The sequence below is a fragment of the Aquarana catesbeiana genome, linkage group LG01 (assembly GCF_042186555.1).
Source record: "Aquarana catesbeiana isolate 2022-GZ linkage group LG01, ASM4218655v1, whole genome shotgun sequence".
Lineage (NCBI taxonomy): Eukaryota > Metazoa > Chordata > Amphibia > Anura > Ranidae > Aquarana > Aquarana catesbeiana.
Window position 1 is genome coordinate 562,198,812 of NC_133324.1, and position 26,368 is coordinate 562,225,179.

The 26,368-nt window shown below is 44.3% G+C and overlaps 1 protein-coding gene across 3 annotated transcripts in view; it reads right to left on the reverse strand.

Moving 5' to 3' along the window:
* Positions 1-26,368, reverse strand: part of DOT1L (DOT1 like histone lysine methyltransferase) — a 226,472-nt gene that overhangs the window by 147,028 nt on the left and 53,076 nt on the right. For all 3 annotated transcript variants that reach the window (XM_073596474.1, XM_073596483.1, XM_073596466.1), the window contains exons 4-5: positions 16,494-16,557; positions 9,249-9,477 (exon numbers count right to left, since the gene is read on the reverse strand). In XM_073596474.1, the coding sequence (XP_073452575.1) occupies positions 9,249-9,477; positions 16,494-16,557 (293 nt within the window). The remainder of the gene's footprint in view (positions 1-9,248; positions 9,478-16,493; positions 16,558-26,368) is intronic.

Here is a 26,368-nt window from a genome sequence, read left to right on the forward strand (position 1 = left end):
CCTTTGTTATCTTGGCTGTGTGCTTAGGGTCCTTGTCCTGTTGTAAGATGAACCCCCCAAGCCTGAGGTCCAGAGCAGGTTTTCATCTTTCATGAAGGATGTCTCTGTACATTGCTACATTCATTGTTCCCTCAATCCTGACTAGTCCCCCAGTTCCTGCCGCTGAGAAACATAACCACAGCATGATGCTGCAACCACCATTCGCTGTAGGGATGGTATTGGTCAGGTGATGAGCGGCGCCAGGTTCTTAATCAGGGGGGTGACTAAAACAAAAATAGAAGGCACGCACACCTAGTGCATTACGAAAAAATATTTAATTGAAAAGTAAAATCAATAAAAATGAATACTCAGAAAATGTCAGTTGGACATGAGTCATACAAAAACAGTGCTCAACAGGAGGGACATGGATGTGCCATACACAAACATGGGGTGTACAGCTGACGCGTTTTGGTGGCGTCACATCCGCGGTGGAAGTGCAAGGCCGTGTCCCCAGAGGGGAGATTGTTTTTTTTTTTCTTTCTTGAATCTCACCTCTGGCGACATGCCTTGGACTTCCACCACGGACGTCACCGGCCCCTTCCGGTGTGAATCGGGCGGATCAAGTCTCTGTCGCCTGTGTGATTGCATCAGGCTCGGCTCGAGCACATGGAGTGTAAGTCCACACCCGATGGTGTGGGTGTACACGCTGACGCTAATGGGATTCTAAAGGCGTCTGGGCATCCACCCCACAAGCATCCCTTTATGCCCAGGAGATAGCGTTGGCATGTTAGCAGCCATCTAAGGGTGAGTCATCACCAATAATTTACAATCAGTGGGTCTGACACATTTTATTGAAGCCAGTTGCAGGTTATTCAATCCATTGCAATGTAAGTTAAGACGTTCATATGTTTTCCAACTTTATTGTAATTTGAATTAACCTGTGATGACCAATCATTCTCCTTCACTTTTTATTTACAATCATTTTTAATTTAAAAAAATGTTTTCTCCCCGCCCACTTCGGGAGTAGTTTTCGTCTGGAAGATGGTTTCATGTCCGTAAGTCATTCCTATTTAAAGCGCTTGTCCTGAGTAGCCTAGCTCTGAAGGAGGGGGATGCACCCCCAAAACGCATCAGCTCTACACCCAGTGTTGGTATATGGCACATCCATGTCCCTCCTGTTCAGCACTGTGGTTTATGGCTCATGTCCAACTGACATTTTGTGAGTATCTATTTTTATCTTTTTTACTTACATAATGCACTAGGTGTGCACGCCTTCTATTTTTGTTGGTCTTTGTTTTACCACCAGACCTCCCCGTCTGAAGAAGGCAGAATCCACCTAGTTTTGTGGGATTACCAATGTCCTTGCATTTCCACACTGAGCGCTGGAAGTGACTGTTTGCTTTTGTACCTCCCTGCCCAAGGCCGTTCTCCCCCGATCGCTCAGTTTGGACAGACGGCCCGCTCTAGGAAGAGCCCTGGTAGTTCCAAACTTATTCCATTTATAGATGGAGGCCACTGTGCTCATTGGGACCTTCAATGCTGCAGAAACGTTTCTGTAATCTTCCCCAGATCTGTGCCTCGATACAATCCTGTCTCGGAGGTCTACAGACAATTCCTTGGACCTCGTGGCTTGGTTTGTGCTCCAACATGCACCGTTAACTGTGAGACCTTATATACACAGATGTGTGCTTTTCCAAATCTTGTCCAATCAACTGAATTTACCACAGGTAGACTCCAATCAAGTTGTAGAAACATCTCAAGCATGATCAGTGGAAAAAGGATATACCCGAGCTCAATTTTGAGTGTCATTCTGTTATCAGTGTCAAAGGCTGTTAATACCTACAACGAGGGAAAAAAAAGTATTTGATCCTCTGCTGATTTTGTATGTTTGCCCACTGACAAAGAAATGATCAGTCTATAATTTTAACGGTAGGTTTATTTTAAACAGTGGGAGACAGAACATAAAAATCCAGCAAAAGGCATTTCAAAAAAGTTATCAATTGATTTGCATTTTAATGCGTGAAATAACTATTTGACCCCGTCGCAAAATATGACTTAGTGGCAAAACCCTTGTTGGTAATCACAGAGGTCAGACATTTCTTGTAGTTGGCCACCAGGTTTGCACACATCTCAGGAGGGATTTTGTCCCACTCCTCTTTGCAGATCCTCTTCAAGCAATTAGGGTTTCGAGGCTGACGTTAGGTAACTCGAACCACCAGCTCCCTCCACATATTTTCCATGGGATTAAGGTCTGGAGACTGGCTAGGCCACTCTAGGAATTTAATGTGCTTCTTGAGCCACTCCTTTGTTACCTTGGCCGTGTATTTTGGGTCATTGTCATGCTCCCATCCAAGGCCCTATTTAAAATACCCTGGCTGAGGGAAGGAGGCTCTCACCCAAGATTTGACGGTACATGGCCCTGTCCATCACCCTTTGATGCGGTTAAGTTGTTCTGTCCCCTTAGCAGGAAAACATATCCAAAGCATAAGGTTTTCACCTCCATGTTTGACAGTGGGGGTGGTGTTCTTGGGATCATAGGCAGCATTCCTCCTCCAAACATGGCAAGTTGAGTTGATGCCAAAGATTTCAATCTCATCTGACCACAACAATTTCACCTAGTTCTCCTCTGAATCATTCAGATGTTAATTATCAAACTTCAGACAGGCCTGTACATGCGCTGCAGGATTTCAGTCCTTCACAGCGTAGTGTGTAACCAATTGTTTTCTTGGTGACTAGGGTCCCTGCTGCCTTGAGATCATTGACCAGATTCTCCTGTGTAGTTCTGGGCTGATTCCTCGCCATTCTCATGATCATTGAAATTCCATGAGGTGAGATTTTGCATAGAGCCCCAGACCAAGGGAGATTGACAGTTGTGTTTCTTCCATTTGCGAATAATCGCACCAACTGTTGTCATCCTCTCACCAAACTGCTTGGCGATGGTATTGTCGCCCATTCCAGCCTTGTGTAGGTCTACAATCTTGTCCCCGACATCCTTGGACAGCTCCTTGGCCTTGGCCATGGTGGCGAGATTGGAATCTGATTGCTTTTGTGGACAGGTGTCTTTCATACAGGTAACAAGCTGAGATTAGGAGCATTCCCTTTAAGAGAGTGCTCCTGATCTCAGCTTGTTACCTGTATAGAAGACACCTGGGAGCCAGAAATCCTGCTGATTGATAAAGGAAACAAAAATACTTATTTCACTCATTAAAATGCAAACCAATTTATTACCTTTTTGAAATTTTTCTGGATATTTTGTTATTCTGTCTCCCACTATTAAAAAGAGGTTGTAAACCTCAGAAAAAAAATAAAAATTAAAAAAAAAATAAATAAAAAATAAACCTTGCAAGACAGACATAATGAGCTAATATGCATCGCATACTCGCTCATTAAGAAATACTTACCTTAGAACAAAGCTGTTGCAGTGGTCCCTGTACACCGCGCTGAGACGGCTGACATTTTACCCGGAGTTTATTCCGGGCTCGTCGCTGTGACTGGCCGGAGCCACGATGACGTCACTCCCACGCATGCGTGGGGGAAGCTGCTGTTCACAGCACGGAATGACACCAATGGGTGGTTCCTTCAAAACGCATGTGCGAGTGAAGTCACTGGCTGCATGCAATGTAAATATCTCCTAAACTGTACAGGTTTAGGATATATTTTCACTGCCTATAGGTAAGCCTCATTATAAGCTCTGTAAACAGAGGGAGTTTACTTCCTCTTTAAAATAAACCTATCATTAAAATTATAGACTGATCAGTTCTTTGTCAGTGGGCAAACGTACAAAATCAGCAGGGGATCAAATACTTTTTCCCCCCTCACTGTAAGTACGTGATTTTTTTTGTTTTGTTTTTTAATAAAATTTGCAAAGATTTCAAACAAACTTCTTTCACATTGTCATTATGGGGCATTGTTTGTTGAATTTTTGAGAGAAATTAATTCATTTTGGAAGAAGACTAACATAAAATGTGGTAAAAGTGAAGCGCTGTGAATACTTTCCTGATGCACTGTGTATCCTTCACACACATTTATATTAGTAGTAAGAGTAGCATGTCAGTTCTTAACCTCCGAAGTTTAGAAATGCTGAGAGGGGGGGGGGGGGGGGGGGCAGTACTGTAAACATAATCAGGCAGCTGCAGAGAGGAGAGGCACCTGTATGCCTTAGGGTCGGTTCACACTGGGGCAACACGACTTACAGCGCGACTTAGCAAGGCAACGTCAATGCGACTTACAACACAACTTCAAGTCGCCCCCAGGACAGGCGGCTTTGCCTGTGGCCAATCAGAGCTAATCAGCTCTGCCCGCGAGAATGTGTTTCCAGCGCGATCCCATCGCACTGGTTCTCGGCGACAGGATACGGTATATCTCGCGCTCGCTGCAATAGGAAAAACACATTTTCCTATTGCAGCGAGCGCGAGAAAGAATTCGCCTCCAAAAGCATATCAGGCCCTTAGGTCTGGTATGGATGTTAATGGGAAGCCCCTACGTCAAAAAAAAGGCGTAGGGGGTCCCCCCCAAAATCCATACCAGACCCTTATCCGAGTCTGCAGCCCGGCCGGTCAGGAAAGGGAGTGGGGACGAGCGGTCCCCCCACCCCAAAGCACCTTGTCCCCATGTTGATGAGGACAAGAGCCTCTTCCCGACAACCCTGGCCATTGGTCGTCGGGGTCTGCGGGCGAGGGGCTTATCGGAATCCGGGAGCCCCCTTTAATAAGGGAGCCCCCAGATCCTGGCCCCCCACCTTATGTGAATGAGTATGAGGAACACTGTACCCCTACCCATTCACCTGGGGGGAAAAAAGTCAATAAAAAAAACACACTACACAGGTTTTTAAAGCAATTAGGCAGCTCCGGGGGTCTCTTCTGACTTCTCCGCTCTCTCCGGCCTCTTCTCCCGGAGTCCGGTTCTTCTCCCGGGCTCCTCTGCCATCTTCTGCTCTTTTGCTAGCGGTGGCCCGGTCTTCTCTTCTTCCGATGTTGACACGACGCTCTCTCCCGCTGTAATGCCGTGTGCGAGGTGCGCAACGACTTATATAGGCATGGGGCGTGGTCACAGGATAATGTCACCCGGTGACCCCACCCCTTATGACGTCACAGTCCCATCATGCCCCGGGACTGTGACATCATATGGGGCGGGGTCACCGGGTGACATCACCCAGTGACCACGCCCCATGCCTATATAAGTCGTTGCGCACCGCGCACACGGCATTACAGCGGGAGAGAGCGTTGTCTCAACATTGGAACAGAAGACGATGGAGAAGACCAGGCCAACGCTAGCAAGTGAGCGGCAAAAGAGCAGAAGATAGCGGAGGAGCCCGGCAGAAGAACCGGACACCGGGAGAAGATGCGGAGAAGAGAGCGGAGAAGTCGGAAGAAGACCCCCGGAGTCAGAAGACCCCCGGAGTCGGAAGAAGACCCCCGAAGTCGGAAGAAGACCCCCGAAGTCGGAAGAAGACCCCCGAAGTCGGAAGAAGACCGCCGAAGTCGGAAGAAGACCGCCGAAGTCGGAAGAAGACCGCCGAAGTCGGAAGAAGACCCCCGGCGCTGCCTAATAAATTACTTTAAAAACCTGTGTAGTGTGTTTTTTTGTTGACACTTTTTCCCCCAGGTGAATGGGTAGGGGTACGATGTACCCCATACTCATTCACATAGGGTGGGGGGCCAGGATCTGGGGGCCCCCTTATTAAAGGGGGCTCCCGGATTCCGATAAGCCCCCCGCCCACAGACCCCGACAACCAACGGCCAAGGTTGTCGGGAAGAGGCCCCCATGTTGAGGGCATGCGGCCTGGTATGGTTCGGGGGGGGGCTCGCTCATCCCCACCCTCTTTCCTGACCGGCCGGGCTGCGTGCTCGTATAAGGGTCTGGTATGGATCTTGGGGGGACCATGCTCTTTTTTCGGCATAAGGGCCTGGTAAGCTCTTGGAGGGGAACCCATGCCATTTTTTTATTTAAAATTTGGCGTGGAGTTCCCCCTCACGATTCATACCAAAACACATGTCAGTATTGCTTGTCACTCATTGGGAAAGAAAAAAAACTAATTTTTCCTCTCCCAATGAGCGAGCCAGCTCGGCGCTGGCATATTACGGTCACTCTTCCTGGGTAACTTCTTTTCTTTTTCCTGTAAAGTCGCTTCACTATAGATGAGGATCCGACTTGGAGGCGACTTCCATTGAATTCTATGGGTACAGGTCGCCTAGAAGTCGTCTTGAAGTAGTACAGGAACCTTTTCTGAAGTCGGAGCGACTTCAGTAGTGTACATTAAGACGGCTCTCATTGACTATAATGTAATTTCCAATGTCAAACGACTTGGGGCGACTTGAGGGCTGACAAGTCGGATCCCAAGTCGCGGCAGTGTGAACCGACACTTAAAGTACTCCATTGAAAATATTATGGTAAGAAAAAAAAAAAAAAGAAAAAAAAATAATTGTACAGTAAAAGACAAAGAATAAGAAAATCCAGGTACATTGGGATGTCCAAAAGCAGTTCAAATAAGCCCCAAGTTACCCTACAGTAGTTTATCAGGTGCCGTGCTTATGCACCATTTTGCGCTCAGAGCATCCCTTTAAATGTCAAGAGCCCTTAACTACGCATGGCAGAGAATCATATGCACCTTTGAGCATTTTGCATTTTTTGTTGGCGTGTTCTTCCATGTGCATAAACATACCTCGGGCTCTGTGCTTCTGGGGTGCCATTAACAGTTAATGGCATCGAAAACGTGACACATTTTTTAAATGCTTCCTGGTCACGCACGAATTACACAGTCATGTACAATAGCATGAACACGAGCAAAGGGGAAGGGCAACACAAGCTAAAAAGACACGAAAACCCGCAGGTTACCGAAGGTCGCTTAACAGAACCTACAAAACCATCTGAAAAACCCTATGACAGAAGCCAATATTAGCTAAGGCCTGAACATCCACATAGTAAATCTTAACGAACAGAAAACCAGGTGGCAGCCTTGCAAAACCGAAAAAAAAGATGCCTAAAGCTGAAAAGCGTAGGAGTGCCAACAGAACTAGTGACGTGAACTTTGATGGGTGAAAGGTTTTTCAATGAGGAGTTGCTGAATCCACCTGACGATACTGGAAAGATAAGCAAGTTGTTTCCTATAGAGAACTTTGGGAATGACAACCTGAGAGTCAGACTGACTAAACAGAGGGTCATACTCAAAACAAAACATTTCCTGAATAAGGTGAAAGGGAGAAACAACCTTAGGAAGAAGAGTTCTTGGGTCTCAAAGACAACCTCATCTCTGTAGCACAATAAAGGGTTCTTTACAGGTTAAACCTGTCAACTCAAAAATCGCCTGACAGAGGTGATGGCAATGAGGGAAGCAACCCTATGAGTGAGAGTAAAAAGATTATTCCCTAAAGGTGATAACTGAAGAAGTGAAAGAACCAGTTTTTATTGGTGGCGGGAGAAGGCCCCTCCTGCCACGCTACAATGCCCTCCGCCGCTTACCGGAGCCGTCGGAGGCCATCGGGTCCACTCACCTGCTTAGAATGAAGATAAATGAGGGGAAGATGGCCCCCACCTACCTCCATATCATTGCAGGGTGGAAGCGACGTCAAAACGTCACTTCGGCCCATAGCTCTTAAAAGGCCTTTTTTTTTGCATCTTAGTGTAAATATGAGATCTGAGGTCTTTTTGACCCCAGATCTCATATTTAAGAGGTCCTGTCATGCTTTTTTTCTATTGCAAGGGATGTTTACATTCCTTGTAATAGGCATAAAAGTGACTTTTTCTTTTTTAAAGAACAGTGTAAAAATAAAAAGGTAAAAAAAATAAAAAATAAAAAAAAATTTAGAAACGCACCCTGTCCTGCCGAGCTCGCGTGCAAAAGCGAACGCATATGTGAGTAGCGCCCGCATATGAAACCGGTGTTCAAACCACTCATGTGAGGCATTGCCGCGATCGGTAGAGCGAGAGCAATAATTCTAGCCCTAGACCTCCTCTGTAACTGAAAACATGCAACCTGTAGAATTTTTTAAACGTCGCCTATGGAGATTTTTAAAGGTTAAAAGAAAGTCGCCATTCCACGAACGGGCGCAATTTTAAAGCGTGACATGTTGGTTATCCATTTACTTGGCGTAACATTATCTTTCATAATATTAATTAAAAAAAAAATTTGAGATAACTTTACTGTTGTCTTATTTTGTAATTAAAAAAAAAGTGTATTTTTCCCCCAAAAAAGTGTGCTTGTAAGACTGCTGCGCAAATATGGTGTGACAGAAAGTATTGCAATGACCACCATTTTATTCTCTAGGGTGTTAGAAAAATTATATACTGTATATATATATATTTATATATTATGTTTGGGGATTCTACATCATTTTCTAGCAAAAACAAAAACAGTTTTTAACTTGTAAACAACAAATCTCAGAAAGAGGCTCAGTCCTTAAGTGGTTAAAATGGTTTGTTGCAAAGTGGAAAACTGTTCTGTGGTCAGACGAATTGAAAGGTGACATTTTTTGGGTACCCATGGGTGTCGCATCCTCCAGACTAAAAGAGGAGAGGTACCTTCCAAGTTATTTTTAGTGCTCAGTTCAAAAGCCTGCATCTCTGATGGTAAGGGGGTGCATTAGTGCGTATGAAATGGGTAGCTTGCACATCTGAAAAAAGAGCCATCAATGCTGAAAGATATATCCAGGTTTTAGAGCAGCATATTCAGACGACCTCTTTTTTTTTTTTTTTTTTAGGGACGGCCTTGCATTTTTCAGCAGGACAATGCTAAACCGTATTATGAATCTATGACAACAGCATAGCTTTGTAGTAGAAGAGTCCGGGTGCTTAACTGGCCTGCCTGCAGTGCAGCCCTTTCACCAAGTGAAAATATTTGGTGCATCTTGAAATGAAAAATACAACAAAGACCAGACAGGACTGTTGAGCAGTTAGAGTCCTATATCAGACAAGAATGTGATAACATTATTCTCCCAAAACTCCAGCAACTGGTCTCCACAGTTCTCAGAAGTTTACAGTGTTGTTAAGAGAAGAATTGATGCTACACCCTGTTAAACACTGCCCTGTCCCAACTTTTTTGAGATGTGTTGCCATCAAATTACCTTATTTTTTTTCTTAAAATGGTACATTTCCCCCAGTTTAAACATTTGATGTTTTCTATTGTAAATATGGGTTTATGAGATTTGCAAATCACTGCATTCTGTTTTTATGTAGATTTTACACAGTGTTCTAACCTTTTTGGAATGGGGGGTTGTCTACATGCACACTACAAGTATATGTTTGTGTAAAGTACACTAGAATTGAAAACTTACCACTCCCCAAGTCAACAAAGAGATCATCTTCTGTCATCTTTATTTCATCAATCATTTGAGCTACCAAGTCAAAAGACGTCTCGCCATACACTTCAGGTGAAAAAGGCTCATAATTATTAAGCTTCTCTGGGTCAGTAACAGAGTGGTTGTAGACTTGCTGCAAAATATGGCGAAGGAGACCTGTGGATGGGCGGGTGTTCAATTTCATAGGCTGAGTGGTGCCTTTCCACTAATAGAAGAGAAAAAGAAAATCAGAGTTACTCCTTTTCCAGTAAAAGCTTAAAAATACAGAATGGATTGAAAAAAAAAAAAAAAAAAAAAAGGTATAAACCGTAAAAAAGCCAGTAAATAACCGTTCCTTGGTATTCTTGTAGTAGCTATTTAGCTGAGATAATACACAATGGGGGGGTCCCAGAGGGTACTGCAGCAGGCAATATGTGCAGAAGTGTGTTGCTGAGGCTTTGACTATAGGAAAGTAAGTGTGGAAGAGAGGTGAGGAGGGTCCCGCTAGAGAACAGAATTTTAAGTAAATTAGTTGTGGAGAGTATGAGGGTGGGCAACGCGCATAAGATAGAAGTGTGGATGGTATAAGGAGGGGCAGTGTGTGTACAGGAGAGATGTGTGGAGGGCAGGCAATGCGTGCAGTAGAAGACTTCTGGAGGCTAAGATGCTGGGCACTATGTGCAGGAAAGGATCTAACAGTAGTCAGTATGTGCAGCAGAGGTGTGTCATATGGTCATAAGGTATATCAGTGGGCAGTACAAGAGAACCCTGAAAGCAAAAAAGGCAGTATATACAATACCAGAGAGACAAAGCTATGGGAGGTGGCAGTATGCACAAGATGGCAGTACACATTGTATGAAAGGAGGTAGTGTGTGCAGAAGAGGCATGCATGGGTATCCTGGCCAGCAGCAAAAAACTGCTTGTGAATAGAGCTGGCTCGGGATCCCCATGTCAGGTTGCAATAGCTATAAGTTCTCTTGAGTCCCAGTCTGTGGTGGGTTAGGCAGCACGCGTGTACTGATGTATGGCAGTGGGGACATTGGGCTCTCCAAAGTTTTTTTGTAGAGCAGTGACTAGAAATGCAGAAACAAGACATATGGCTGTATTTACAGTGAAGCTTTGTTTGAAGCCACCTTTTTATTACATTAGAAATTAAACCAACCCTAACTGAATGACATTTACTTTGATACGACAAAGTACATCTAATAATTGCCATAAAAATACTTTATAGTTGAAGTCAAGTCCACTTTTTACCTTGTACCCACAGGTAAACCTATAAGGTTTAACGTTTAGGTACAGTGACTATCTCCTAAACTTGCACTGTTTAAGACATATTCGCACTGCATGCAGCCAGTGATGTCACCTGCACATACCAATGAAGTCCCTTCAGAGCTTTGTGAAATAGCTCCCGCACACAAAATGTGCTGCACCGGCCTTTCATAGCGCTGGAGTCCGCAAACCCAGAAGGAAGACCGGGCAGAAATGGAAGCGCTGGGTGCCCTGACAGTGCTGCGCTGGGGAACTCCATGCAAGTCTGTCATAATGTGTTAGTATGCGTTGCATACTAGCACACTATGACTTAAACCTGCAGGGGGGCCAATTTTTTTTTTTTTTTTCCCCTGGAGGTTTACTACTGCTTTAAAGAGGAGTTCCAGTCTGAGGGAAAAAAAATTGAAAAAGTCAGCAGCTACAAATACTGTAGGATTGCGGTTGATCTTACACAGAAGTGGGAGCGGGTACCTGGTTGACAGGTATATACCCCCCCAAAGGTGGAAAATGTGGCGGGGGGGGGGAGCAAACAAGCAGAGCTTCCCCTTTTAGGTGGAGCCCTGCTTTAACATTTTTTGGTGCACATAAGCACTGCTATTCTCCTGTAGCCACTTCTTGTCTACATGCAAGCACTTTAGCAACTGCTGCACATAATGCCACAGCGTCGGGATTATTTCTGTTGGTGACTTTAGCACAACATGCCTGTGTAGTGTGTGTTGACACAATCAAATGAGGTTTCCATTGGGAGAGCATGTAACAGGGTGACAAATTGCTCAACTGCAAGTTCTAACATCATTTTGTATTCTACAAGTGGAGGATTTAGGATAATAGTCTTCATTTTTACTGGAAATCAATTTAGGTAAACCTCACTGATGTAACAGAATTTCTCTTATGAGGATTCATTTCTCTTGGGAGGTAGCTGATGTAACTTTTGACAAAACTGCAAGCAGACAAGGTGAAGTATGAGGCCAGCTCTAGGCAAAATGGAGCCTTGTGGTAGCTGCGAGTTATCAACGTTAAAAAAAAAACCTGTACGTTCCCATAGCCAATCTTAAAGTGGTATTAAACCCAATAACAAAAATGTAATATTGTAGCTTACCAATCATTAGATGTGGCAGCTGCATTAGTTTTCCATTTAGGTTCCCCCCCCCCCCTATTTTCACCTAGTGATTTGTCCAGTAACGCCTACTGTATTAGGGAGCAAAAGAGACACCTTTGCACAGCAGCATTTTCAGTTAGTGGGAGGGTAATTTTAGATGCAGAAGCAAAACTGAAGCTGAACTCTAGCTGACACTTTTTAAGCAGTAACAGCAAAAAGTTTTTTTTCCTTTTGGGATAATAGTTTTACATAAATGAATAAAAGCTGATCATTGTAAGCACCCCTGTCAATGTTAAATGGTTTATCTCAACCCTCTAAAATGCTGTAACTGCAGGAGACCTTGTTCTGTTAAAAAAAAAAAACATACCTACTGGATAGATCACAAGGCAGAACGGGCAATAAAGTCTAAAAAAAAAGAAGCCAAATGCAGCCACCACATCTAAAAATTGGTAAGCTACAATATAATAAAATGTTTGATTTTGGGTTTAATACCACTTTAACATATGCTGGTAAAAAAATGAAGTATTTAACAGTTGCATCTGTTTTGAACATGTCACACCTGTATTCAGTGACATGTTTAGCAGCACCAGCACCCTTTGACAGCCGGCGAGGGTTCTGCTTTCAAAAAGGCTGTGTGGGGGGGGTCCCCATGCACAGCCGCATCTATGATTCACAGGGATCTGCGACCGCGACAGATGGACTTGTAGTTTTAACGGAAAATAATTGGCACTTCTGCTCTTGCACCATCCATCTGAACATTTTCTTCTCTCTTCACAGGTAATCTGCGTTTATATTCCCATGTCCTGCAAACTGAAAATTGACTGACCGCTTACATACATTTTTGGTAATCTGCGTTTATATTCCCATGTCCTGCAAACTGAAAATTGACTGACCGCTTACATACATTTTTGGTAATCTGTTTGTCACTGCTGTCTCAACTCCATCTGTAGCCATGCTCACATTATTTCAATGTTTATTTAGCCATTAAGTCTTACCTAAATTATGGGTTCCCTTATCTTTACAATTTTGGCCTTTTAGTCCCCTTGCAGTTTGATTGTGGTGTGAAAGTTATGCCCTGCTTGCTGTGTTCCTAATATGTCCTCCTAATTGATTAATTGCCAGATTCCATCCACACCCAACACAGTATATAACAAGGCTTTCTTTACGGGGGAGCACATACAGGGGGCTGCACATACAGGGGTTCTTCCAAAGAAGTGGCGTTCTTAAAATAAGTGGCACTTCTGCTCTTGCACTTCAGCGATTTGCACAAAGCAAACCATAGCAGATTGCAGGTGATCTCATTTTCATATTATCTCTCCTTCTCTGAAACATGCACTCTTTACCTCTCCTCCTCTTCACAATTGCAGCCTCTCTCCTCAAGCTCTCTTTTCTACATCCCTCTGCTCCACCACACAATCTGTACATATCACCCTCACTTCTCCCCTCCCCCTATTACTGCACTCATCACCTCTTTCTAACTCTAAGCCCACTTGCTAACATACCCCCCAGGATACTGAAGCATGTCCCCTCATACAAATCATATTCTCATATTACCTCCCTCACTCTTCTGCTTCTCCTAATCGCTGGAGATATTTCCCCAAACCCTGGGCCTCCCTTATTTAACTGTACCCAACACACCCATCACCATCACCCTACATCTTCTGGCAGTAGTCGCAATCTACACAATTTAGTCTCCATTCCTCTTCTTGCCAACACCAGCCTCCCTCTCTCCTGCGCCCTCTGGAACGCCCGCTCTGTCTGCAACAAACTCACTGCTGTTCATGACCTCTTTGTCACTAATTCCTTCAATCTACTTGCTCTCACCGAAACCTGGCTCCACGAATATGACACCCCTTCTCTTGCTTCCCTCTCCCAGGGTGGCCTTCACTGGACTCACTCCCCTAGGCCTAATGGATGCAAGGGAGGTGGAGTGGGATTCCTCCTATCCCCCCCAGAGCACCTTCCAGGTTATTCACCCTCCTCCCTCTTTTTCCCTCTCATCATTCGAAGCCCACTGTATACGTCTATTCTCTCCTACTTCCCTAAGAATTGCTGTGATTTACCGGCCCCCTGGACCATTATCAACTTTCCTTGATGAGTTTTCTGCCTGGCTACCCTACTTTCTCTCTTCGGATATTCCAACAATCCTTCTCGGTGATTTCAACATCCCTGCTAATACAAACACACCTGCTACTTCTAAACTTCTTAGTCTAACCTCTTCATTTGACCTGAAGCAATGGGTACAGGCTTCTACTCACTCTGATGGCAACACCCTTGACCTTGTATTCTCCTACCTATGCACTCCATGCAACTTCTCAAACAATCCTTTTCCTCTCTCCGACCATCTTATTAGTTTCTCTCTCCCCCTGTCTTCCACCACCTTTCCCTCCAATCGCCTAACCATCACTCGTAGAAACTTTCGCAACTTCAACTCCTCTCTCCTCTATTCTGCTACTGACCACCTCTATGACAAAATCTCTCCCCTGTCCTGCCCCAACCACGCCACATCCATCTACAATAAATCTCTGTCCACCACCCTGGACAAGATCGCTCCCCTCACTACACGCAGAATCAGGCCTCGACCCCTACAACCCTGGCAAACAGATGACACCAAAAGTGTCAAAAAACGTAGTCGTGCTCTTGAGCGTCTGTGGCACAAGACTAAGTCTCTCAAAGACTTCAATCAATACAAATCTGCCCTCCAAAAATACTATTCTTTCCTCCACACTGCCACGCAAACCTATTTTACAACTCTTATTAACACCTTCTCATCCAATCCCCGTAAACTCTTCTCTACCTTCAACTCTCTACTTTGTCCTCCACCGCCTCCACCCACTGACTCACTCACTGCCCAGGAGATTGCTAATCACTTCAAAAACAAGATTGATACAATCCGTGATGAAATCTCCATTCTACAGGTATCCCCCCCAGCTAAGACCCCATGTCAACAGGTACAACTGACACTCCCCCTATTCAAATCTGCTACTACAGATGAAGTTGCTAAACTCCTTTCTATCGCCCACCTAACCACCTGTCCCCTGGACCCTATTCCCTCTCAAATGCTACGGTCACCCTCTGACCCCATCCTACACTCTCTAACCCACATCTTCAATCTCTCCCTCACCTCTGGCATCTTCCCCGACGCTCTAAAACATGCACTGGTCACCCCCATACTCAAAAAGCCGTCCTTGGACCCTACCAATCTTAACAACCTACGCCCTATCTCCTTGCTCCCCTTTTCCTCTAAACTCCTTGAACGCCTGGTTTACAACCAACTGAGTGACCACCTCATTGAAAACAACCTTCTTGATCCCCTTCAATCTGGATTCCGCCCTCAACACTCCACAGAAACTGCTCTATTAAAACTCACAAATGACCTACTAACTGCAAAAACCAACGGACACTATTCTGTACTCCTACTTCTGGATCTTTCAGCTGCCTTTGACACGGTTGACCACCCCCTCCTCCTCAAAAAACTTTACTCCCTCGGTCTCTGTGACTGTGCTCTTCAGTGGCTCTCATCCTACCTATCCCAACGCACCTTCAGTGTCACTTACAATTCTACTTCCTCCACTCCTCTTCCCTTCTCTGTCGGGGTCCCTCTTATTTTCAATCTACACCTCTTCCCTGGGTCAGCTGATAGCCTCTCATGGCTTTCAATATCATTTCTATGCTGATGACACGCAAATCTATCTCTCCACCCCTCAACTCACTCCATCAGTCTCTTCACGCATCACTAACTTACTAACCGACATATCTGTATGGATGTCACACCACTTCCTCAAACTCAACTTGTCCAAAACTGAGCTTATAATATTTCCTCCCCCATGTGCCTCTTCCCCGACTTCTCTGTTAAGATCAATGGCAAAACCATCCACCCGTCCCCACATGTCAGGATGCTAGGTGTTATCCTGGATTCTGAACTCTCCTTTCAGCCCCACATCCAATCACTTTCCAAAGCTTGCCGCCTCAACCTCCGCAACATCTCTAAACTACGTCCCTTTCTAACCAATGAAACCACAAAGCTCCTGATTCACTCCCTGGTTATCTCTCACCTTGACTACTGCAACTCACTCCTCATTGGCTTACCTTTAAACAGACTATCCCCCCTGCAGTCCATCATGAATGCTGCTGCCAGACTTATCCACCTTACAAACCGCTCAGTGTCTGCTACCCCTCTCTGCCAATCCCTCCATTGGCTGCCACTCGCCCAACAAATTAAATTCAAAATACTAACAATAAGTTACAAAGCCATCCACAACTGCCCCCAGCTACATCACTAACCCAGTCTCAAAATACCAACCTAATCGCCATCTTCGTTCCTCCCAACACCTCCTGCTCTCTAGCTCCCTCATCACCTCCTTCCATATCCGCCTCCGGGACATCTCCTGAGCCTCGCCCATCCTCTGGAACTCCCTACCCCAATCTGTCAGACTGTCTCCAAATTTATCCACTTTTAGGCGATCCCTGAAAACTTTCCTCTTCAGAGAAGCCTATCCTGCCTCCATCTAATAACTGCACTATTTTCTCCATTAGCTCATACCCCACAGCTATTACCCTTTCGTATAACTTGACCCTCCCTCCTAGATTGTAAGCTCTAACGAGCAGGGCCCTCTGATTCCTCCTGTATTGAATTGTATTGTACTTGTATTGTCTGCCCTAATGTTGTAAAGCGCTGCGTAAACTGTCGGCGCTATATAAATCCTGTATAATAATAATAATAATAATTGTGAGTGTGCCATCAGCAAAAGTACAGGCAGAAAGCCGAAGGGCGAGTATGCAGAAGCCTGAAGTTGCACCCGTGATCCACACAGAAGACATTAAAGACAATACAAGGGAAAGGAAATGTATTTATATATATATGTAAATCTTACCAATTGGTGTATACTATCAATGGCTCGGTTGTACTTTTCACAAAGCCGTTGCATGCTCTCAAAACTGTAAACAAAACAATGGAAAATACCAAATGAGATATACCATACCATTATCTAAAACAGAAAATGACAATTCTAAAAAAAATATAAATAAAACATGAAAGATTAATCCAGGGGAATTAGCCAAGATCTCTTTTTACATGTTCAACTTTGAAAGGTTAAGTACTTTTTACAGCAAACTTCTCCTGAAAGCAACACGGAGTCAGAAGTTCATACGCATGCTTTTCCTGGGTTAGTAAGACCAGGCAACTGGCATTTACAGAAATAGCCACCAAGAGCAGTTCCCACATTCACTATAAAAATTGTTCAAACACAGTTTGGATGATCATACGCAGATTAAAGGGGTTGTAAAGGTAAACATTTTTTCACCTTAACGCATTCTATGCATTAAGGTGAAAAAACTTCTGACAATACAGCCGCCCCCAGCCCCCCCGTTTTACTTACCTGACCCCTCGAAAAACAGCTGCTCGCTCCCGACATCTATTCCTCCGCTCAGGCTGGCCGCTGATTGGCTATAGTGGATGGATTGGAAGCAGCGCAGCCATTGGCTCGCGCTGCTGTCAATCACATCCAATGATGCGGCGCGCTGGGCGGCGGGGCAGAGTGATACAGTGAGCGGCTATAGCCGCCGGCTGTATCACGGGAGCGTGCCCGCAATAACTAACCACCATGCGAGGGAGCTCGCATTAAGGTGGTTAGTTCTTGCGGGGAGGAGCTGAAACAGCCGCCGAGGGACCCCAGAAGACCAGGTTCGGGGCCACTCTGTGCAGAACGAGCTGCACAGTGAAGGTAAGTATAACATGTTTGTTTTTTTTTTTTTTTAAATTACCTTTACAACCCCTTTAAGGCCTCATATGCAGATTAAGGCCTATGCACACAAGCGCATAAACGCTTGTTTACGCGCCTGTGTGCATATGCCCATTACAATTAATGGGCTGTATTTTAGCTCAGTAAAAAAATAATTAATGGGCTGTATTTTAGCTCAGTAAAAAAATAAGCTGCAGTGTACAAAAAATGTCATGTGTAAACTAACCCTGTAAGTTTATACATGGGATGTAACATGGCAAAAGCTACTGCATTAGGCTGCATATGACCATCTAAACAGTGTTGGAATTTTTTTTATTACATATAAAAATTTCTTCCACAGCAGAACAAGCTGGCACCTAATTGCCATGTTAAATTGACCCATAATCCAGTGGTGGCTGGTGCTCAAAATTTTTTCAGGGGGGAGCAAACAAACTGAAAAATTAAACCGTTAGTAATGCAGGGCTTTACTGCTTAAACCATGCTCCACAGAAGCAACAGTTCAATACACTGAACTGCTGGGCCAACTAGCCTGAAACAGCTGTATGCACTTTGGAATATAAAACTCTTTAATATAATGATTTTTATGTACTATAAACCTGTAACCCAAGATGTTAGCCTCAAGATATTAAAGTAGTTGTAAGTGAACTTCCAGGGAACCTACCCATAAAAATCAGTTTTCTATGGGGGCAGCAGTGCAAGCTCACCCGAGAGCCTCGCTGTCTGAGTCTAACGCCCCCTGCTCCCTAGTTACTGGCTTTGATTGACAGGAAAGCCTGTGAGAACAGGGAGTAAGGGGAGAAAAGAGCTGCAGACTTGCGCAGCACTGGGTCGAATGAGGGCTCAGGTAAGTAAGGAGGGGGGGGGGGGTTGAGGGAGAATTCTGATGCTCAAATTTTTTCTGTTAAGACAAGGGATTAAAGTATAACTAAAAGGAAAAACTTTTTTTTGTTTAGGATAGAATGGAGAGAGATTAGAGCACCTGTCATGTTTTTATTGCTGTCTGTGCCCCCATTATGGAAAATCACCCTCCATTTTTCCTGTTTACCATTATCATTGAAAGTGAAAGCAAATCCCAAATTTTGGGTTGTCCCCAGAAAAGTAATAGATGGCAAATCTTCCAATAGGGGTACTAGTTCTGGTGACCTGGGGGTCCCCAAGAAATTCCCTTAATATGCAGGGATTGTCTCACTTCCTGTTTGGTTGTTATGAGACAGAAAGTGAGGGAAATCTCTGCAATGAAACAGATGACGAAAACAAATCTGACAGGGGTTATTATCCCTCCCTTACTCTAGCCACAATGGAAAAAAAATAAATAAAAACGTTTTGCCCATACATCTACCTTAACCGCCTGCCGACCGCCGGCCGTCAATTGACGGCCAGGCGGCGCAGCTCTCGTTGCGGGTGGGCATCATATGACGTCCTCGCTTTCCTAGGCCACCAGGGAGCGCGCGCGCCCGCCGTGTCACTAGGCACCCGGTGCGCGTGCCCGGCGGCCGCGATGTCCGCCGGGCACCCGCGATTACCGGTAACACAGCAGGACCGTGGATCTGTGTGTGTAAACACACAGATCCACGGTCCTGTCAAAGGAGAAGAGACCGATGGTATGTTCCCAGTACAGCGGAACACCGATCGGTCTCCTCCCCTAGTGAGTCCCCGCCCCCTACAGTTAGAATCACTCCCTAGCAACATAGTTAACCCCTCAATCACCACCTAGTGTTAACCCCTTCACTGCCTGTCACATTTATACAGTAATCAATGCATTTTTATAGCACGGATCGCTGTATAAATGTGAATGGTCCCAAATATGTGTCAAAAGTGTCCGATGCAATATCGCAGTCACGATAAAAATTGCAGATCGCCGCCATTACTAGTAAAAAAAAAAAAAAAAAAAAAAAATTAAAATGTTATAAAACTATCCCCTATTTTGTAGACGCTATAACTTTTGCGCAAACCAATCTATATACGCTTATTGCGATTTTTTTTTACCAAAAATATGAACAAGAATACATATCGGCCTAAACTGAGAAAAAATTTGTTTTAAAGAAAAAAAAATTGGATATTTATTATCGCAAAAGGTAAAAAATGATTGTGTTTTTTTTAAAACTTGTCACTCTTCTTTTGTTTATAGCGCAAAAAATAAAAACCGCAGAGGTGATCAAATACCACCAAAAGAAAGCTCTATTTGTGGGGAAAAAAGGATAACAATTTCATTTGGGTACAGTGTTGTATGACCGCGCAATTGTCATTCAAAGTGCAACAGCGCTGAAAGCTGAAAAATGGCTTGGGCAGGAAGGGGGCGAAAATGCCCAGTATTGAGGTGGTTAAAGTAAAAAATGTTTAGGCTTTAGTACAACTTTAAGCAATGATTTTCATAGCTCCTCCCTTAAATGAGGTACTAACAAGTACTTTTTGGGTATCCATTTTAAAAAGGCTCCATTGTGAATTCAGAACTAGAAAAATCCTCACTCACCCATGGGGAAACTAAGCCTTCATCTAAAATAGACCCATTAATGATTAAAAAGTTATACTTCTGAGTTAAAGTCTCTCACTTCCTGTTGTGTCTATAGCACAGATGGCAAAAAAATAAAAAAATACCCACTGGCGCTAAACCCTACCTTACGCTATTCAGAATAAAAATTAAAAAAAAAAAAAAAACTGCCTTCAGTTCTACTTTAACTGAAACAGACTTTCACTTCACTCAGTTTTTACCAGTCCCCGGGGCAGGTGTGCCTGGCGGATGCTTCTGGCTGTCCTCCAGGGCAAGTACTGTTGATGGGTCCTGGTGGCGGGTGCTGTACCTAACTGCAGGTTTCCGACCTGACATTTCCCGAGCATCAGTGTAACAGGAGCCAGCGCTGGAGGAAGCTTGCGGCTGCTGTAGAGAGCAGATCCAATGCTTCCTGTATCGCTGTGGCTCCTGTCAGGCGGATTACATTTGGTATGACTCCGCCTTTGACAGGCCCAGGGACCATACAGAAAGCATCAGCTCTGCTTGCTCTAGTGCCGCCTCTGTTCTTCATGCTGAAGCTTGGGGATGGCGGGTCTGGGAACCCGCATTCTGGGCAGGAGGTGGCGGGCCACATGAGAGGGCGCTGCGGGCCAAATGTTGGTTGGGTACCCCTGGACTAACGCCTCCACAGTAGGGGGCCAAAGAAGATAAAAGGAGTAAAGGTGTAGGGAAGGGAGGAGGGGTAGGACATCCGGGAAACCCCAGCTGGAGCTCTAGGACCTATAGAGATGCATAACTTGATGTAGACATGGAAGGGTGGGCATAATGTATCTACGGGGTCCAAATTTTTAGAAGTGTGAGTTTAGGATACTAGTGGGTTTTTCTGTTGATAAAGAGGGTGTCTATACTGTGACAGACTTCTCTAAAAGGAATAAACTGCTGTTTCCAAGCTCTAGCTATGGTCTGTTTCACTGCCAGCAAGTCATAGATGGTTAATTTAAATTGAGACCTCATGAGGTTCAGGGGCTTTAAGTGCAACGGGACAAACCAGGGTCCTCTAGGAAAGGGACAAGTCAGCAAGAACTGTAAAAGTTTAAAATACTTTTGGTCGAGAGCATAGGGCATGCCCACCATTTGTGGAGGCCATCCCCAAGAGCAGAACAAGCACAGAAACAGGTGTCAGGGGAGGAGGGGTAAAGGTGCACTAAGATGGGAGCATATACCACCTGAAGAGAGTCTTAACTGCTTCAATACCGGGCCAATTCTGACACTTTGCTCCTACATGTAAAAATCATCATTTTTTTGCTAGAAAATTACATAGAACCCCCAAACATTATATATGTTTTTTTAGCAAAGACCCTAGAGAATACAATGGCAGTTGTTGCAACTTTTTATCTCACACAGTATTTGCGCAGGAATTTTTCGAACGCGTTTTTTTTGGGAAAAAAACTGTTTTGTGTTTAAAAAAAAAAAAAACAAAAACAGTAAAGTTAGCCCAATGTTTTTCCATTTTGTGAAAGTTACGCCGAGTAAATAGATACCTAACATGTCACGTCAAAATTGCACACGCTCGTGGAATGGCGCCAATGTTCGGTATTTAAAAATCCCCATAGGCCACGCTTGAAATTTTTTTACTGGTTACATGTTTTGAGTTACAGAGGACAGAGGTTACATGTTTTGAGTTACAGAGGAGGTCTAGGGCCAAAATTATTGCTCTCGCTCCAACGTTCGCGGCGATACCTCACACGTATGGTTTGAACACCGTTTTCATATGTGGGCGGGACTTGCGTATGCGTTCGCTTCTGCGTGCGTGCACACGGGGACAGCGGCGCTTTAAAAATATTTTTTTTTTTTTTTTATTGTTAATTATATTTTTTTTTTATTTTGACACTTTTTTGAAAAAAAAAAAAATTGATCACTTTTATTCCTATTACAGGGAATGTAAACATCCCTTGTAATAGCAATATGACATGACAGGTCCTCTTAATAGTGAGATATGGGGTCAATAAGACCCCATATCTCACCACTAGGCTGGGAAGCCTGAAATAAAAAAATAAAAATAAAACGATCGCCGCTTCCAAGCCGAAGTGGCGCAGTTTTTTTGAATGGAGAGGCCGGATGTGACGTCATAACATCGCGTCCGGCCTCCGACGATCATAGAGACTCCGGGGACCATCTGGTCCGCCGGAAATCTCTATGATCAATATGCGGCGCCGGCGGATCCAGTCTCTGCCTCACCGATCGTAACGGTGAGTCGGAGCAGGCACCGCAGGGCGGCGGGAGGGGGGGGGACGTCCCCTCTCGCCTCCCATAGGAACGATCAAGTGGCGGAACGGCCACTATGATCGTTCCAATGGTGTAGAGATTCGCCGGCTGAAACCGGCAATATCTGAATGATATCTGTAACTACAGGCATCATTCAGATATACCTGCTCAAAGCCAAGGACGTCATATGACGTCCTTGGTATTGAAGTGGTTAAAGGCTTATTCGAAGGTAAGTATAGTGATGAAACAGGTGGATATTGTATTCCAGTTTCTTAGCCAATCTTCCTTGTCCCAAGTACATTTAGGATTTTGCTCCCACTTAGTAACGTAGGAGTGGCTGGTGGGATGGGTGATATTGTTCAACTGTGAGCAGATAGTAGAAATAAGTCTGGTATAACAGATGTGCTCAAAAAGAGAAAGTTGAGATGTCAGGTCTTTGTTGGCAAGTACAGTAGTTAACCAATACTTGATTTGTGAAAAGCATTAGATACTGGAGGAGGGGGGCCCAATACTTTTTTCTGATTTCCGCCCAGCTGTAGACAGAGTGATCATTGATAAAATAGCACACAATTAAATTTGTGGGAGAACCGCCAGTGAAAAAGCACTGGGGGAAATTGATGCACGGGGAAAAAAAAAGATTACCTAAAAGAGGAAGGAGGGGCAAGTGTGGTGAAGTTAAGTTACATAGTTGGCGACGTTGAAAAAAGACACAAGTCCAACCTATGTGTATGATTATATATCAGTATTACATTGTATATCCATGTATGTTGCGGTCGTTCGGGTGCTTATTTAATAGTTTCTTCAAACTATCGATTCTCCCCGCTGAGACCACCGCCTGTGGAAGGGAATTCCACATCCTTGCCGCTCTTCCAGTAAAGAACCCTCTACGTAGTTTAAAGGTTAAACCTCTTTTCTTCTAATTTTAATGATTGGCCACAATCTTGTTAAAGTCCCTGCTGCAAAAAAGTTTTATCCCTATTGTGGGGTCACCAGTATGGCATTTGTATATTGAAATCATATCCCCTCTCAAACGTCTCTTCTCCAGATAGAAGAAGAGAGTATAAGTTCAGTGATCACAACCTTTCCTCATAACTAATATCCTCCAGACCCTTTATTAGCTCTGTTGCCCTTCTTTGTACTCGCTCCATTTCCAGTACATCCTTCCTGAGGACTGGTGCCCAGAACTGGACAGCATACTCTAGGTGTGGCCGGACAAGAGTCTTGTAGAGCGGGAGAATTATTGTTTTATCTCTGGAATTAATCCCCTTTTTAATGCATGCCAATATTCTGTTTGCTTTGTTACCAGCAGCTTGGCATTGCATGTCATCTACTAGCACCCCCAGGTCCTTTTCCATCCTAGCTTCCCCCAGAGGTTCTCCTCCCAGCGTATACATTGCACATTTTTGCCATCCAAATGCATTATTTAACATTTTTCTACATTGAACCTCATTTGCCATGTAGTTGCCTACCCCATTAATTTGTTCAGATCTTTTTGCAAGGTTTCCACATCCTGCGGAGAAGTTATTGCCCTGTTTAGCTTAGTATCAACCGCAAATACAGAGATTGAACAGTTTACCCCATCCTCCAGGTAGTTTATGAACAAATTAAATAGGATTGGTCCCAGCACAGAACCCTGGGGAACCCCACTACCCACCCCTGGCCATTCTCAGTACTCCCCATTTATCACCACACTCTGAACTCCCCCTTGTAGCTAGTTTTCAATCCATGTACTCACCCTATGGTCCATGCCAACAGACAATTTTGTACAGTAAACGTTTATGGAGAACTGTGTCAAATGCTTTTTGCAAAAACCAGATACACCACGTCTACGGGTCTTCCTTTATCTAGATGGTAACTCACCTCCTTATAGATGGTTAATAGATTGGCTTGGCAAGAACGATTCTTCACGAATCCATGCTGGTTACTGCTAATGATACTGTTCTCATTACTAAACTTTTGAATATAGTCCCTTATCATCCCCTCCAAGAGTTTACATACTATTGATGTTAGGCTAACTGGTCTGTAATTCCCAGGGATGTATTTTGGGCGCTTTTTAAAGATCGGTGCTACATTGACTTTTCTTCAATCAGCTGGTACCATTCCAGTCAGTAAAAATTAGGAACAATGGTCCGGTAATTACTTGACTGAGTTCCGCAAGTACCCTTGGGTGCAAGCCATCTGGTCCCGGTGATTTATTAATGTTAAGTTTCCCGAGTCGAATTTTAATTCTGTCCTCTGTTAACCATGGAGGTGCTTCTTGTGATGTGTCATGAGGATAGACACTGCAGTTTTGGTTACTGAAGCCCCCCCCGCTTCCATCGTGAAGACTGAGGAGAAGAAGAAATTCAATACCTTCGCCATCTCCTCATCCTTTGTAACCAGATGTCCTTCCTCATTCTTTATGGGTCCAATATGGTCTGTCCTCCCTTTTTTACTGTTTACATACTTAAAGAATTTCTTGGGATTTTTTTTTGCCGTCCTCCGCTATGTGTCTTTCATGTTCTATCTTAGCCATCCTAATTGCACCCTTACATTTCTTGTTGCATTCTTTATAAAGTCTGAATGCGGATGATGATCCCTCAACCTTGTATTTTTTGAAGGCCTTCTCCTTAGCTTTTATATGCATTTTTACATTGGGGTTAAGCCATCCAGGACTTTTGTTCACTCTTTTAAAATGTATTACCCAATGGGATGCATTGGCTAATGCCCTTATTTAAAATGTGCTTAAAGCAAACCCATCTCTCCGTGTTCTTTGTTTCTAAGATTTTATACCAATTCATGCCTTCTAGCAAGGTTTGTAGTTTAGGGAAGTTGGCTCTTTTGAAATTCAGTGTCTTTGTATTCCCTTTAGGTTTCCCTTTTTGTGTGATTTATACTGAAGCCAACTGACCTTGTGATCACTGTTACCTAAATTGCCCCGTATTATCACATCCGTGATCAGGTCTGTATTGTTGGTAATCAGTACATCCATTAACGCTTTATTTCTGGTTGGTGAGTCTACCATCTGACCCATAAAATTGTCCTGCAAGACATTTAGGAACTGGCGAGCCTTAGATGAATGTGCGGTTCCCTCCGCCCAGTCTGTCTGGATAATTAAAATCCCCCATTATAACACTTTCTATCCTTGCTGCTAATCCAAATTGTGATAGGAGGTCTGCCTCCCCCTCCTCCCTCAGGTTAGGGGGCCTATAGCATACTCCCAGTATTATTTTCCCCTTAGCTTCATCCCTTTGGAGCTCTACCCATAAGGATTCCACCTCCTCCCTAGCTCCCTTAGCGATGTCATCTCTCACATTCACTTGTACATTATTCTTGATATATAGGCATACCCCTCCCCCTTTTTTACCCTCTATACTTGCGATAAAGGGTATACCCTTGAATGTTTGCCAGCCAATCATGAGAGCTGTTGAACCAAGTCTCTGAAATTCCCACAAAAAACAAATCCTCCTCTTACAACAGTATCTCTAGTTCACCCATCTTGTCCGCCAAGCTCCTGGCATTGGTGAACATGCCACGTAGTTTAGACCGGTCGCATATTATCCTCTTATTGGGTGTTCGGAGATTGCAACTAGGACTTGCTACTATACTTACCTTGGGTTTATGTGCTTTGGTCAACCTACCACTAATGCCCCCAATACTACCCTCTGGAATATGTTCCGCGCTGACTATCTCTACCTCTGGACCCCCCCATCGCCTAGTTGTTGGAATACTTAGTAGAATCCTAGACTCTCAGCATATGGTTCAATAAAGGGCTTATGGATAAAGGCCTAGATTTTGAGGGGAGCCATGGCAGCGAGCAAAGGGAGACTGGGAGCAGTAAAGCATAGTCACCCTTACCCCCATCCGCACTGGAGAAGTTGTTCTCAAGACAGCTACAGGAGTCACTCTGTCCCTGCAATGCCACACCTGAACTTATATCCCCAACATCACACAACTGGGCATATTTATTGGGATGTGTTGACTCGGAATTGGCCTCTAACACTTTTCAGTCAATCGCATCTTTTAACTTTTACAAAACTACCTACCTCTGCCACTTGCACCTCCATATAAATATTCTCCTCTATACTGGCCCATGCCAGAATCTGATGAGTATGGTTCAAACTCGCTTTCAGGTTGGCGATGCATGCAGGTTGTTTCAGGGACAGCATCGACCAGGTCGACAGAATGTTGAACTTCAGAGGTCTGGAATGCCATTAAACATATAGGACAGCCTTGAACAAGGACACCATAAAGTCCAAGTCCCCCATGAATGTTCTAACCTAGGAATTTGCAGTGAACCCAGGGGTCCAAGCTT